The 17,030-nt window shown below is 39.6% G+C and overlaps 1 protein-coding gene across 2 annotated transcripts in view; it reads right to left on the reverse strand.

Annotated features, from left to right (window-relative positions):
* LOC123756891 (piggyBac transposable element-derived protein 4) overlaps window positions 1–10,542 on the reverse strand; it is a 244,916-nt gene extending 234,374 nt beyond the window's left edge. Inside the window, exon 1 of one of the 2 annotated variants that reach the window (XM_045740303.2) lies at window positions 10,219–10,542. In XM_045740303.2, the coding sequence (XP_045596259.2) occupies window positions 10,219–10,426 (208 nt within the window). In that variant the 5' untranslated portion in view covers window positions 10,427–10,542. The remainder of the gene's footprint in view (window positions 1–10,218) is intronic. The other variant, XM_045740304.2, reaches the window with a different exon arrangement.
* Between the last annotated feature and the right edge of the window lie 6,488 nt (window positions 10,543–17,030).

The following is a 17,030-nucleotide window of genomic DNA, read 5'->3' on the forward strand; positions in this document are numbered from 1 at the left end:
TGTGAACTCTGTCCCAAAATCGTAAGCTTGTGGACCACTTGTTGGTCCACATGTGTGGTCCATTTGTGTGGTCCACTTGTGTGATCCACTTGTGTGATCCAACTTGTCATATGAGAGAATTATTAATTGTAATCTGTTATAGAATGGGAAAGTTTTCCACCAGTCTGTGAACTCTGTCTGGACATCGTAAGCAAATCCGAACATCCCTCACTTCGGCGAACCATTGTTCATCGAACCGGGTGAGTAAATTCGGCCTGAAAAGTGTGCGAACTAGCCGGAGATTCGTTGAATCGGGGTACGTTGAATCGAGGTTGTACTGTATTTGATTAGAGGATTTATTGCCAAACAGAATATAGAAAGTTTTGTCAATGTTAAGGGTGAGTTTGTTGGCAGTTAGCCACAGATGGACTTTATTTAGCTCAGTACTGTAACCCTGAGATTATCCGGGATTCGAACATCCGAAAAACGCCCCTTATACGGCCAAAATCGTGAACGGATAAAGTTATCACAATATCCGGCCAAAATAGCCACAGGGACCGGATTAAAGCAGGTTTTCTGCAGAAATTACACTATCCGGTCAGTCCCCAGATAATCGTGCCTTTGTCCTTATATGAAAACATGAGGCAGGCCATACGGTATTAATCCCGTCTGCCCGAGACTCGAGGCGCATGGTGTAGGTGGGGGTGGGGTGGGTGGGTGGTGTTGGGAGGGTGGGAGGGGTGCGTCAGGAGGGACTACCTGGGTACAGGAATTACCATTAATTTTAGAACAATTAATCATAGCCAAAAACAAATAAAATAACTACTAGTAATTATGTAATAACAAATAAATAAGTTTCCTAAAAGCATTGTGCACAGGCTGAAGTTTCCTTAAAAAATATTGTGAATTTTTTTCCTCCTGGCGGCCTACATAACGCGTTATGGCTGCCCCAAGTGGACCTGTCCAACACTGGTCAACCCATGTGCGTCCGTCCCTCGTGTTATACACAGTGTTGCGCCATTAGTGAAATATTTTTTTAAATAACTTTTTTATTTTCATAGTAACTTTGAAAATTTTTGGCCAAGACTATGTCTCGGTAGCAGCATCAATCGTTCTGGAGGTGTTAAGAGGAAGAAAGTTTGTCCTAACAATTAAAGACAAGTCACAGTTATACGCCTCAACCAGTGCGGCCTCACAGTGTTGCGCCATTAGTGAAATATTTTTTTAAATAACTTTCTTAATTTTCATAGTAATTTTGAACATTTTTGGCCAAGAATATGTCTGGTAGCAGCATCAATCGTTCTGGAAGTGTTAAGAGGAAGAAGATTGTCCTAGCAATTAAAGACAAGTTACGTGTTGTTCAAACAGTGAGGCGTCACAGGCAGCCAAGCGCCTTCAACAAGTGAGGCGCCACAGGCAAGCCAAGCTCCTTCAACAAGTGAGGCATTATAGGCAAGCCAAGCGCTTTCAACAAGTGAGGCGCCACAGGCAAGCCAAGCGCTTTCAACAAGTGAGGCGCAAGCAAGCGCCTTTAACAAGTGAGGCGTCACTGGCAAGCCAAGCGCCTTCAACAAGTGAGGGGCATGCAAGCACCTTCAACAAGTGAGGCCTCACAGGCAACCCAAATGCCCTCAACCAGTGAGGCTTCAGCAGCTGGCAGTCAAAACTAATGTAACAGACTAGGCTGTTGTAAGAATTATCCAGAGTGGTTTATCGACAAAAGAGAATGGGAAGCTGAGCCGCATGGTGACCTGACCCCCAGGGGAATTCGCGGTGGAAATAACCGACGCTTTGTTCATATCTGCGTATAATGAATCATCCTATAGTATTCAGTAATTTAGAGAAAATTAGCCTTTATTCATTTTGCATTAAAATTGTATTGTATAATAGTACTGGATACAATATCAAGAGTATTCTAATTATTGAGTTTAAGTCACCATCAGTGACGTCACGAATCAGATCTAACTTTTGAGGCGGAAGTGACCGGCGGTCATAGGTCAGCAGGGTTGACATGTCTAATATTTCTCAAAGTTTTAATAACCATTTTTGTGATCGGGAACAGCTCTGTCGTTAGATGTTTGTAATTTAATTCAGTAAAATAATTCAACCAGTCTGGATCAATTAAGTACAACAGAGTTTAATTGTTATAACTTAACCTTGCTAAAGTAACTGGGTAAGCGATGCGGAACAATACAATACTCTGTCTGGGGTAGTCCAGACAAGGAAAAAATCAGTGTGGTCACGGAAGCAGCTGGGATAAGAGGTCAACATCTTACCTCTCCCCAAGAACAGGCCCAACACCTAGAACTGTGGTCGCCCAAGGTATAGTTGCTATTGTAAAGTATAGAAATAGTCTCATTTGCCACTCAGGTCAAGTAGGGAGTGTTAAATTGATAGGGAGTGAACATATTTAGATTTTGTTTTAGTTTTCGTTTAATAAATTAAATTTGTTATTAATTTGCATTTTATTGTTTCCATGTGTTTTATGTGTATACTTGTCCTGGTCACGTGGTCCACACGAGGCAGAGTTGCATTGGGCGCCGATTCTAACATCGAATCGGAATTATCATTACCGTGTAATTTATTCCACACTCAAGGTCATCGTTTATAGTGGGGATCAAGCCCCTAGGTTGATTAATTAGCGTGATCGATCCAGACCTCGATCATTGCTCTTGTATTACTGGTCTGGTGGTGGCAGCAGAGGTGACTCTAGGGTTTTGTTCAGAGCTTAGGTCACGTCATACTGGGTGTAGAATCCTAAGTCGGTCAATCGTCTTAGGACCACGTGGCGTGGAGTTGGCTTTGGTAAAAGTTTTGGAGTCCCTTGGTTTAGAAATAAAAGTAAGAATACGGGTAGAGGGAGTAGAAAGAAGGAAGTAAAGAGAGAGGAAACCCAAACCCGTGTTACAATGATGGATGGGAGTACAAGAGGACCAGGTATTGATGTCTACACATGGGGAGAAGCAAGATCGACACCGTCATCGTCAGCGACTACATTCAGCATCCAGCAGCATCGATTTTTTTTTATCGCTTACTCAATATGAACAATTGATACAAACAACAAAGTGGCTCTGAACATCTGTGTAAAGAACATCTGGACACTTTGGTTAAATGTTGAAAAACAGAGTTAGAATCAATTCTTTATAAATGTTGAAAACAGATTTAAAATAATTCTGGTATAATATATGAAAATTTACTCTATAAATTGGTCAGTAATCAAAATCGAAGCCCCTGTGTAATTGTCTCAGCCCAGAACAAACGGTTATGGAAAATTATGTTGTGCTATTTTTTTCAGAATGTTTGAACACAGGAGAGGCGGACCAATATAAACATTGACACTTCTAGTGAGTGAGAACACTTGGCTGTACAGTCAGCTGAAACTGTGATATAGTATAGGAATTTTTTTTTATTTTTAGATACATGTAATAAACATTAGGTGTGTTCCTTAACATGTCAAGGTTGACATTGATGGGGAGTGGTTAGTACACGGATGTGAACTTGATAGTTCCGTAGTACGCTCCCGGATGACTGAAAGTTCAGTCTGATGATATAACTTTAATGTTTGATTGAGCACGGTGTGGCCGGCTCTAGAGGACACATGGACTTGGCTAGTGAAGAGCCAAGAGAGTTTAATAGCTAGTTTTTGATGGTAGAGTAGGGACATGTTATTTAGCTATGTCAGTAAGGATAGGATGTATGTTTCCTGATATTGAAGGATTGCTGTCAGTTGACAGCTGAGAAATTTATGAAATATGAACATGTTTATTATGATGTTGGACTATTATTGTCAAATTTTATTAGTTAGGTTAGCTTTGTTTGTGGCATGAGTTGAATTGTGGGTTTGGATACTAAACCTCGTGAATTTTAACAAATTAACAAGGTTTACTAAGTGCTTGTGCGGGGGGGTTGTAACAGACTAGGCTGTTGTAAGAATTATCCAGAGTGGTTTATCGACAAAAGAGAATGGGAAGCTGAGCCGCATGGTGACCTGACCCCAGGGGAATTCGCGGTGGAAATAACCGACGCTTTGTTCATATCTGCGTATAATGAATCATCCTATAGTATTCAGTAATTTAGAGAAAATTAGCCTTTATTCATTTTGCATTAAAATTGTATTGTATAATAGTACTGGATACAATATCAAGAGTATTCTAATTATTGAGTTTAAGTCACCATCAGTGACGTCACGAATCCGATCTAACTTTTGAGGCGGAGTGACCGGCGGTCATAGGTCAGCAGGGTTGACATGTCTAATATTTCTCAAAGTTTAATAACCATTTTTGTGATCGGGAACAGCTCTGCCGTTAGATGTTTGTAATTTAATTCAGTAAAATAATTCAACCAGTCTGGATCAATTAAGTACAACAGAGTTTAATTGTTATAACTTAACCTTGCTAAAGTAACTGGGTAAGCGATGCGGAACAATACAATACTCTGTCTGGGGTAGTCCAGACAAGGAAAAAATCAGTGTGGTCACGGAAGCAGCTGGGATAAGAGGTCAACATCTTACCTCTCCCCAAGAACAGGCCCAACACCTAGAACTGTGGTCGCCCAAGGTATAGTTGCTATTGTAAAGTATAGAAATAGTCTCATTTGCCACTCAGGTCAAGTAGGGAGTGTTTAAATTGATAGGGACGTGAACATATTTAGATTTTGTTTTAGTTTTCGTTTAATAAATTAAATTTGTTATTAATTTGCATTTTATTGTTTCCATGTGTTTTATGTGTATACTTGTCCTGGTCACGTGGTCCACACGAGGCAGAGTTGCATTGGGCGCCGATTCTAACATCGAATCGGAATTATCATTACCGTGTAATTTATTCCACACTCAAGGTCATCGTTTATAGTGGGATCAAGCCCCTAGGTTGATTAATTAGCGTGATCGATCCAGACCTCGATCATGCTCTTGTATTACTGGTCTGGTGGTGGCAGCAGAGGTGACTCTAGGGTTTTGTTCAGAGCTTAGGTCACGTCATACTGGGTGTAGAATCCTAAGTCGGTCAATCGTCTTAGGACCACGTGGCGTGGAGTTGGCTTTGGTAAAAGTTTTGGAGTCCCTTGGTTTAGAAATAAAAGTAAGAATACGGGTAGAGGGAGTAGAAAGAAGGAAGTAAAGAGAGAGGAACCCAAACCCGTGTTACACTAACTTAGCTTAATGAACTGTACAGTAATTTTAAGTGTTAATTTTAGTGTTGTTGTTAGTATAGGTTACTTAAATTGTTAAGAATTTTTAACTTCAAGATGTGTGGCATCATCAAGAAGACGAACACCAACAAGGTAAGTTGAGGTTTCTAGTTGAATATTTAATAATTGTATGTGGCAAGGCAATTCAAATTATGTTGTTTGTAGTATAAAAATAGTTGGAAATGGTCACTTTTGGACTCGTAGGTGAAAAAGTACCATTATCCGAAAATGTGATAATCCGGCTGGGGGTCCTTCCCATATAGTCCGGATGATCGAGTGGAGACAGTATTCACTGTGACATTTAGAGCAAGGGGGTCAGGACTGGAATAAATGAAGGTTGTGAAGATAAATGAATATCAGCTTATTTGTACAGGTATGGTGAATAAAACAGGTAGATACTTATATATAATGTGTGAATATAGCGTAATAACACCACAAACAATATTGTTGGAGGATAAATATTAGTGCGTCTGGCCTTGAGGGCGGCCGCCACCATCTGACTGTGTGAGTAGCTACGTCTTTGTGCCTTTATTCACTATACAAGCTTAGATGTACAGTTATGGTGAACAAAACATGTAAATACTTATATATAACATCTGTGTATAGTGAATAAATGCAAAAACAGTATTGTGGGAGGAGAATGAGGGCGAGTGAGGTGTTGTTGAGGGAGGGAGTGGCAGCGAGTGGCTGGCTGGTGAGTGGCGTCACTCCTCGTTGCATTTTGACTCAATACCAACTTAGTGGTTCATTATGGTGAGCAAAACATGCAGATACTTATATATAACCTGTGTGTATATAGTGTAATAACAGCAAAACTATTTGTTTATTGTTTTTTAAACATAATAATTGAATCACTAATATGCACACACCATAATTTTGAGTACAGCAATGGTTCACACATTTTATTATATAAATATATCACAATTTACTCTATTGAATAATATTACTGCAAAAAACTAAGAAAAAATAAATCAGAGACAATGAAATAATTAGGTAAAAATATATTTGTGGCAACTGCCGCCTGACAACTCGAGTGGAGTAGACCTCATCTGGCGAAGGCTCTGTCATGCCCCTTTTTTGCCAGACTTCCCTACCCTACTGCGGCTAAAATATGCCACCTACGATTTTTGTGTTATTTTTTCGGTGAACAGGGAACAAAAATGAACACTTCTATAAGACAAAAGATTTTTTTTTATTTTTTTTTGCGCCTGTGGGTGTTAAATCCATTTGGACCCCTAGCGGTTTGAGGGTTAATAAATAAGGATAAAGCTAGGAGTATCTTTTCATCCTGTTTGGAGTGGAGTAGGTGATTACCTTTAGATGGCAGACTTTTATTCTAGCCATACAAGTATTCATTGCTGGGAATATTCTTCCCTGGGGGCTGGGGCCTACCTAATCTCCACTATTTCAGGAACTCCTTTGACTAACTATTGGCCCTTCACAGAACAACCATCTGCCCCCATAACATATACCTACTATATAGATGCCACACCTGTGAAAGGTAAAAACACAATTCTTTTGAAAAACAGCGTCATCTGTTGCACGTAAGCACAACACACGTTATACTAAATATGTTACGATTCTATTTCAATGTTTCCCATTGCATTTATAAATTGAATTTTCATAGATTTTGATTTATTTTTATTTTATTTAATTATTTTGTGTGACATTGAGTTGGAATTAAGCTGTGTTGTTTACTATACCATTCATTTCGTGAGTAGAATATAAGTATAGATGCCACACCTGTGACAGGTAAAACCATGCTTTTTCTGAAAACAGCGCCATCTGATGCACGCAAGAGCAACACCTGCTATACTAAATATGTTACGATTTCATTTCAATGTTTCCGATTGCATTGATAAATTGAATTTTCAAAGATTTCGATTTACTTTCATTTTGATTTAATTATTTTGTGTGACACTGCCTTGGAATCGAGCTGTGTTGTTTACCATATCGTTCATTTCGTAAGTATAGCTCATTTTTTATTTTTTATTTTTTTCATTTTGTTTTTTAACTGTTCTTAATTTTCAGTGATGGAATCATCAGATCATTTGATGTCCCCAATTTTCTTATGGGAACATCACATCATTTGGGAATGCATCAGACGAGGGAGTGGAGAATGGTGGGGAGGACGAAGGGACAGGGGAGGGGGGTAATAGTGGGGAGTTGGGGATGGGGGAAATGGAGAATGGTGAGGAGGACAAGGAGACAAGGGAGGGTGGAATGGTAGGGAGGATAGGGGGATGGTGGGGAGGGCAAGGGGACGGTGGAGTGCAGGGATGGTGGGGAGGGCGAGGGGACAGTGGAGTGGGGGATGGTAGGGAGAACAAGGGGAGGGGGGAATGGTGAGGAGGACGAGTGGAAGGGGGAGTGGGGAATGGTTGGGAGGATGAGGGGACTGGGGAGTGGGGAATGATTGAGAGGACGAGGGGACGGGGAATGGGGGACATGGGAAGGTTGCTGTGACTCAGCAACGAGTGGCCGGGTACAGCTAGTACCGTGGTACTTCGGGTTACGAACATCCCTGTTTACAAACTTTTCGGGTTACGGACCCAATTTGTTCGGAAAATATGAATTGGGATACGAACTTTGCATTGGGATACGAGTTGATACTCGTACGGAGGACCTAACGCATGGTGGCATGGCGATCGCACCTCAGTTTACCACTGCCTCGCGCCCAGTGACTATCCCGCCTAAATTCTTTACAAGAATGTACAGTTTTTTGTCAGATTTTTGGCCATTTGAGCATAAATGTTGTTGTTATATATCTCACCATGGGTCTCAAGAAAGCCAGTGGTAAGGTTCAAGGCAAGAAATCACATGTGAGAATGATTATAGAGGAAAAAGAGAGATCATTCGTAAGTATGAAAATGGTACTCGTGTTATTGAACTAGCTAGGCAGTACAAAAAATCTTCAGAGGAGGAAGAGGAGGCAGTAGAGAATGTCTCTTCCTCATTAATCAAGAAAATGTGTGCAGTATGGGAAGGACTGCAAAGTTTTGCTGAAAAGAATCGCCCAGATAAAGCTGTAGTAGGCCATTGCATTGATCTTTTTAATGACAATGTGATGCCTCACTACAGAGGCATCTTTTCCTTGTGAGAAAAGTGAGAAAATCAAGCAGTGAGCCACAACCAGGACTTAGTGGTATGCAGGCAAAACGTGCCAGAGAGTGCACTCCAGAGAAATCTTAACTGCCTGATGTTATAATGAAAGCGGACTCCCCTTTCAAACAGTAACACCTCTCCTCCTACCCCCTCCTCACCATCTTCCATACACCAACAGGAATCATCAGCAAGGGTAAGTAATAACTTGAACATACTTTTGTAGTATAGATTTGGGTGAATTAGGTATAAAATTTACTTTGAAGTGAAGTTTTGGGAAGTCAGGAACGAATTATTTCATTTCTCATTATTTCTTATGGGGGGAAATTCGCTTCAGTTTACGAATTTTCAGGTTACGAACCGTCTCCAGGAATGGATTAAATTCTTAAATCGAGGTACCCCTGTAATATATATAAATGATTTAGATTCAGGTTTGAGCAGCAACATTTGCAAATTTGCCAATGATACAAAAATCGGGAGGGAAATAAATATGGAAAAAGACTATCACATCAAGGCGATCTAAACAAGGTTTTGAAATGGTCAAAAGATTGGCAGATGTAGTTTAATGTTGACAAATGAAAGGTTTTAAGTCTAGGTAATGACGATAGAGTTACAAGATACAAGCTAGATGGTGCTGAGACTGCAAAGTCGGATTGCGAAAGGGATCTGGGAGTTATGATTAGTAAGAATTTAAAACCAAAAAATCAATGCATAAATGTTTGTATTAAGGCAAATAGGACACTGGGATTTATTAATGGAAGTGTTAGTAACAAGACACCTGGTGTTGTTATCAGCTATACCTTGCTCTGGTAGGCCCCATTTAGATTATGCAGTTCAGTTTTGGTCGCCATATTATAGCATGGATATAAATTCACTTGAACGTGTCCAGCGTAGGTTGACAAGTTAATCCCCAAAATTAGAAATCTATCATATGCAGAAAGATTAACAAATCTTAAATTGCATTCACTGGAAAGGCAAAGAGTTAGGGGTGACATGATAGAGGTATACAAGTGGATGAATGGTCATAACAAAGGAGATATTAATAGGGCATTAAAGGTATCAACACAAGACAACAAGAAACAATGGGAATAAACTGGGTAAGTTTAGATTTCGGAGAAAGACCTGAGTAAATTCTGCTTCGGTAACAAGGTTGTTGAATTGTGGAACCAGTTGTCACGTGGCGTGGTGGTGAGGTCCCTTGATTGTTTCAAGCATGGGTTGGACATGTATGAGTGGGATTGGGTGGTTATAAATAGGAGCTGCCTCGTATAGGCCAATAGGCCTTCTGCAGTTACCTTTATTCTTATGTTCGTATTTAACAAATAGAGCGAAAGACAGCATCATGGACAAGGTTAGGCTAGGTAAGGCTCGGTCACTCATGATATATTTCCTGTATTGACATTGGAAAAATGTTGGCTTTCAGTTATGCCACAGTCATTAGTTGTTGATCACATTATTTCATATATTTTTCCTATTCTCTCCTTCACAATGATCGTTCCATTCCTAGTGTAGCAATGCTTGATAACACCTGGCTTTTGTTTGCTACTTTGATGCAGTCTGTGGAGGAGGGATCCACGCTGCTTAGTAAAGCACTCTTTTTACATAAACTTTGTTTTTTGACCTACCGCTGATCGGATGAGGTCATACTTTACAGCAGGATTTGCGAGTTTGATGATCATTCACCCAGTACTATGGGGAATGTTTATTTTTACCCGAGGTGGCCTCAACGAGAACAGGAAATTGGCGGCTTGTCGAAGGTCCCCCATGTGCCTTTATGATCCTCTACAGGTGGAGTCTAAAAACCTAACAGTTTTGGCAGTTACGACTTCGGTAGGTAAGCGGTTTTAGGGTAATAACCCTGTGAGCAAAAATGCATTTCTTGTTCTCAGTCCTACATGTTAACTTTGATCTTTGAATTAATTAGGTCACGGGTTACATTAGAGAAGTTCTCACCTTGTTCGTCTGGTGGATCAGCAGAGCTAGTGTTGAGAGAGTTGTGCACTTCTTGTTGGTCTGTATCATCTACAGAGGCCGCCTGCTGCATCTGGAGGGCAGTTATTAGTTTCAAATTTTTCCTGGTTAGCGGTCTTCTTTCTCGTATTCGTACGGCAAGTAACATACTTTCCGTCTTCTTTTCAGTTTTCTTCGACACGTAAGGCATCGTCAATACGAACGATGAAACACAAGAAAGGAAACCACGGTATATACACGACACGTCACACTCTAACCATCAGTAAAGTGGGCACTGCGGCCAGTGGTGTAAACAATACAGTTGCCAGATCTGAATTGCTGAAAGTAGCGATGTGAAGTGCTAAGAGTAGCGACTTTGTTATAAAATGGCCCAATATTTTGTTTAGTGGCTGATATGGTTTTCAGAGTAATATATTTTATTACATGAAGTAACACCATACGATTTTATTCATTTTATTAATATTATAATAAATAAAATAAAAATAAAATAAAAGAGATATTTATTTCTGGTGTGGTGATAATGGGTCCTATTACATCTGTCCAGGAAGAGTTTCAGACAAGGATTTGCATTTAAGAACAGGGTTTTGTAAATGTAGTTGACACAAGAGAATTTGTGGAGTGAGATTATGTTTAGCATGTTTAGGGAGTTAAACAAGGGGGCTGTGTGTTGTCTGAAAGCAGAATTTGTTATTATTCTGATAGCAGATTTTTGCTGTGTGATGATGGGCTTAAGGTGGTTTGCAGTGGTAGACCCCCATGCACAGATACCATAATTAAGATAGGGGTAGATTAGTGCATAATATAGTGAGAGGAGAGCAGAGTTAGGAACATAATATCTGATTTTGGAGAGTATACCAACTGTCTTAGAGACTTTCTTAGTTATGTGTTGAATGTGGGTGCTGAAGTTGAGTCTCTTGTCTAGGAATAGGCCAAGAAACTTGCCATCATTTTTATTACTGATGTTAATGTTGTCTATCTGTAGCTGAATTGCATTTGATGATTTGCTTCCAAATAAGATGTAGTAAGTTTTTTCGATGTTTAATGTTAGTTTGTTCGTTGACATCCATAAGTGGACTTTTTTTAATTCATTATTCACAACATTATTTAGTGTATGTGGGTTGAGGTTTGAGTAGATAAGGGTAGTATCGTCAGCAAACAATATAGGTTTGAGAATATTAGAGACATTAGGCAGATCGTTTATATATATAAGAAATAGAAGAGGTCCTAAGATGCTGCCCTGTGGCACTCCAACGGTAATTGGTAGAGTGGAAGAAGTTGTATCATTGATGGTTACATATTGGTGTCTGTCACTAAGATAGGATCGGATGTAGTCAAGGGCAAGGCCTCGGATTCCATAATGCTGGAGTTTAAGTAAGAGGTAGTTGTGATTAACAGTATCAAAGGCTTTTCTTAGGTCAATGAAGAGTCCAATCGGAAACTCATTTTTGTCAAGGGCTGAGTAGATAATGTCAAGGAGACTAATGATTGCATCATTGGTGCTCTTTTGGGACCGGAAGCCAAACTGGCAGGGGCTGAGTATGTCGAATTTTACGAGGTAGGAATAGAGCTGTTTGTAAATAATTTTTTCAAATATTTTTGATAGAATGGGTAGATTTGATATTGGTCTATAATTGTTTATGTCCGCCGGATTGCCTCCTTTATGGACTAGCGTTACTCTTGCTTTTTTGAGGATATCAGGGAAGGTGTGATACTCTATAGATTTGTTGAACAGTAGTGCTATGGGTGGGGCAAGGGCATGGGAGGCTCTCTTGTACACAATGGACGGAATTTCACTGGTGTTCCCTGCCTTGGTTTTTAGAGAATGTATGATGGACACAACATCTGCCGGGCTGATTGGTGAAAGGAGAAGAGAGTTTGGATAGCTGCCTGAGAGATATGTGTTAATATGTGTCTGAGTCTGTGGGATTTTACTGGCAAGATTAGCACCAACCGATGAAAAGAAACTATTAAATTCATTTGCCATTTCTAAGTCAGTTGACGGTATACCCCCATCCTTGTAGAGTTTTATTTGGTTATGTGAGTGTTGTTTAGTTCCTAGGATACTAGAGATAGTTTTCCAAGTGCTTTTCATGTTGCCTTTTGCTTCATTGAATCTATTCACATAATATGCAAGTTTTGCCTTTCTTATGATACTGGTAAGCATTGATGAGTACCTTTTAGCTACTTCCTTTGAAACTAGGCCAATCCTAACTTTCTTTTCATATTCATGTTTCTTGTTGATTGAGTTGAGAATGCCACTTGTGAGCCATGGATTGTTTAATCTTTTGTCAGTTACTTGCTTGGTAAGAAGGGGACAATGAATGTTGTAGAGGCTTAGAGTTTTGGAGATGAAGAGGTTAGCTAATGAATTTATATCATGGGTATTATTGAATTCAGAATCCCAGTTAATATTGTAAAGTGCCTCTGTAAGATTGTCTAAAGCTGATTCACTGTGTAGCCTAAATGAAAGTTTCTTGCTTTTTGGTGGTGTTATGTCCATGTTCGCTATGAGAAAGGTAGGATAGTGGTCAGTTGTTCTGTCGTAGATTATACCAGATACAAGGGGAGCTGTTATGTTTGTCCATATGTGGTCCAAGGTAGTGGCTGATGTTTGAGTGACTCGGGTAGGTTTGGTGATTGTGGGGATTAGCATACAGGAGTTCATGCTGTTAAGGAAATAGTCAACTTGAGAGCAATTTTGTTGACCCAGGTCAATATTAAAATCTCCTCCCAGAATGAAGTGGTTTTGATATCCCCAGAGTTAAACTTAATCTGTGTAAACACTCTATGCAAATAAAGGGACCCAGTTTATGGAACTCACTCCCTACTGAATTGAAAAGCTGTCCAACTTTTACATCATTCAAAATCAATACTAAAAAATACCTAATTTCATCTTCATAGTTTTTCACTTTTTGCCTTAAAATTGCACTGTATCAATTGCTACCCAATCTCCCAATCTTTATGTACCCAATCTGAACATCTTTACCATTGTGATCATTGCTGTCTTATATGTGCTGTCAATCTGCTGTATGGTGTCTATTAACCTTATTTAAATTACTAATCAAGCTGTCAATGTAATCAATCAGAGCTTTAATATAGCAATGTGCTTTAATATACTTACTTATCTCTCTCATCTCATTTTTCTCTTGTAAGGTATCTTTATCATTTATCAATTCTGATTGAAATTACCTACTTAAAATTATTTGCTAGATTAAGGACCTGCCCGAAACGCTGCGCGTACTAGTGGCTTTACAAGAATGTAAATACTGTACTATCCAATGTATTCTCACAAACCCAATGTACCTTCTTGTATATAAATAAATAAATATAAATGTTTGATGATATAAATGCACTACTTTCAGCACTGGGTACGGAACTATCGTTCATTATGTTAACAGAAACCTGGCTAAGTAAATCAACTTAGCTGATTATAGAGCCATTCACAATTGTAGGCCTAACAAAAAAGGTGGCACTGCTATTTTCTGAGGTTGGAAGAAAACGTGCTCAGATTGGGGACTTGTTTATTTTATAATGGTAAATAATAAATATATAATAAATTAATAAATAATAAATTATTATTATTATATAATAAATAATAATAATAACAAATAGTATAATGATAAGCAATTATTTTTAATGAATCAAATAGCTAATTAGGGTGAATGATAAATAATTATTGCCTAGTGCATAACAATAATTGAAATAAGTTTATTGAGGTAAAATACACACAAAGGGATGAGGTAGCTCAAGCTATTCTCACCCCGTTCAGTACAACGTGTTAGTACATACATAGACTACATCACAAACAATAAACATGTTACCAAACATTCTGAGAGATAAACATATACATTTCCTCCTTCACAAGTAGTATGGTATCAGACGTACACACAAATACTTCTATGACCTAGTTATACTGTATAGATAATTTGCAAGAGACATGCAGATAATTCAACAAAAAATTACAGTCTTGGTGCAAAATTCTTATATCTCTCAAGAATATCATCAACCTTTCCTTTGTGACACATCCAGGCTATTTGCTCAGGAACAGTCCTTATCTCAGTGTTTCTATATACATTATTCAACGGACAGTCAAGAACATAATGGGCAAGGGTGTGAGACCTTAACATACCACATAGTTTACACTTCGTGTCATTATAACACCTATCCCATATTCCCAGTAATATTTGTACCCAAGCCTGAGCCGCATGTACACAGTCACTCCAAACATTTCTCCTTTTACCATAAGTGAAATGGGTGTTTTGACTCACATACATGTAGTGTTGCATGGTTTGACTTCTCTCATACATTATCTCTCTCCTCTCCACTCCTGCCTGTGCCTGAATATTTCTGATTTTGCTTCTTATTTGTCTCATTGTGAATTCACATTCAATGTCAACTTGTGGTTTTGATGTGGCACGTTTGGCCAAGTCATCCGCCACCTCGTTGAGCACTATTCCAACATGAGATGGAATCCACATGAATTTCACACTATGACCTTTCAGCTGTATCTCAGTTATTCTTCTCTTACAATCCTCAACTATGGACATGAAGACTGGGTTTCGACTGTTTAAGGACTCCAGTGCTCCTCGGCTATCGACAAATACAAAAACATTTTTGTCGTCATGACGTACTTCCTCCAAACACGCCAGAATGGCCTGCAGTTCAGCTTGTGTGGATGATATATAATTACTAAGCCGGAGTTCAATTATCCTGTCCACAGTCCCAAACTCCGTATATTCCCTTATTAGGACACCACACCCTGCCCTACCATCCTCCGCCACCGACCCGTCGCAATATACATGTAAACTGTTGCCTCTTGGTAACCGAGATATCATGCTTCCATACAAACACCGTAATTGTCCCGGTTCATGATGAATCTTTTTCACCTTGAGGGGTACAATTTCGACGTCTATTTTCTGTACTTTCCAGGGAGCAGACATATTACACTGTCGAGAGGGTTTACAGCAGTCAAGTACATCGTATTCCCTGAGGTCATGAGCTAATCCCCTCGTGTAGCGTGTCTCCCTCAGTTTCCTGGAAGTGTGTACGTCACTCAAGCAGGTCTGAACGCTCTCAAACAACTTATCCCCTCCTTTTCTCCGCATGAAACGAATAGCTACTCTAGTGCTAATGTCACGGACTCTATCACACACACTCTGTAAATTTAATTCCATTCTCATTATTTCAATCATTGCATTTCTTTGACATCCAAGAATAATCCTCATAGCCTCGTTCTGTATCAGCTCTATTTTTTGAATTCTGCCTTGGCCTGTGTAAGACAAAACGGGTGCTGCGTAGTCTATCAGGGACCGAACAGTGCTTATGTATAACATCCGTAAGATAGGTCCCCCAACACCTTTACCAGAAAAAGCCAGTGCTTTTAGAGGATGCAGACGGGCTTTACATAAGGTGCTGATATGATTTATTTCAGCATTTTTACTCTCACATGTGTATCCAACATACATGCCCAGATACTTGTACTTCTGAACACGGCTCAGTTCCACACCATTTAGAGTAAGTGTTATATTTCTTCGTTTCCTATACTCATATTTGGTTTTATCTGCATTTATAACTAAGCCTAACTTGTGACAGGTTGTACCAAGTATGTTAAGAGCAGTTTGAATTTTGTTCCCGGAAGTGCCTTGTATAAGAATGTCATCAGCATATATGATCGTCGTGACCCCTGGAGGATACATCTCTGATGCTAATCTGTTCATTAATACATTGAATAAGGTGGGACTTAATACTCCCCCTTGTGGGGTACCTAACTGAAACCTCCGTTCCTCAGACATGTATCCCTGATAATACACCTGACCTTTTCTGCCTTGAAGATAATCCCTTATCCAGTGTAGCAATCTCCCTGTTATTCCCAGATTGGCTAATTCGTATAAGATTACTTCCCCATTGGCTTTATCAAATGCTCCTTGTAGATCAACAAAAACTCTACAATTGTCATCCATATTAGACAAACACTTTAAGAGACAATCCGCAGTACTTTTGCCTTTGATAAAACCAAAGAGATTACTGGACATGTTATCACCTACAAGGTAGAGTAGCCTATTTAACAAAATCCTTTCCATCATTTTACAAAAGCAGGATATTAAGGAGACAGGTCTGTAGCCTCCGTTTGACTTAGGGATAGGAATGATGACAGCCTCTTTCCATTTTCTTGGTAACTTTCCCTCTCTATAACTCATATTAAACAAATCAAGTAAGGGACTAGGTTTCATACCGGCTAAATAATTAAGAATGTCATACGTTACTCCATCTTTCCCGGGAGCAGTAGAGCTGCCACTTTTTATAGCATCCAGTAGCTCATCGTGAGTTATCTCAGTGCACGCTATAGATCTTGTATTTAAGGCACATAAAGTTACTCCATTTCTAATATTTTCCCATGACTCAATGGTGACTCTCGTGTCTGCAGGTAAGGACTCCATACCAGCAGCACTAGCCCATTTATCTACTAACTCATTAGCAACCTTCCCTGGATCTGAGTGAGCAATGAATTTGGTCTTACAACCCCTGACTTTGCGGCTTGGTACTGCTCTCTCTGCCCCTTTTCAGCAGTATGAGGGTGTACCCCAGGGTAGTGTTCTGAGCACTACTCTTTTTCTAGTTGCCCTCAACGGTCTTCTTTCCTCTCTTCCTTCTGGCGTCTTCTCTGCTCTCTATGTTGATGCTCTTACCCTTTGCTGTCGGGGTGATGATTCCCCTCTCCTTCAACGGCGGCTTCAACTTGCGATTGATGCCGTGTCGTCTTGGGCCACCGATCATGGCTTTAAGTTCTCTGCGTC

The sequence above is a fragment of the Procambarus clarkii genome, unplaced genomic scaffold (assembly GCF_040958095.1).
Source record: "Procambarus clarkii isolate CNS0578487 unplaced genomic scaffold, FALCON_Pclarkii_2.0 HiC_scaffold_136, whole genome shotgun sequence".
Taxonomy (NCBI): domain Eukaryota; kingdom Metazoa; phylum Arthropoda; class Malacostraca; order Decapoda; family Cambaridae; genus Procambarus; species Procambarus clarkii.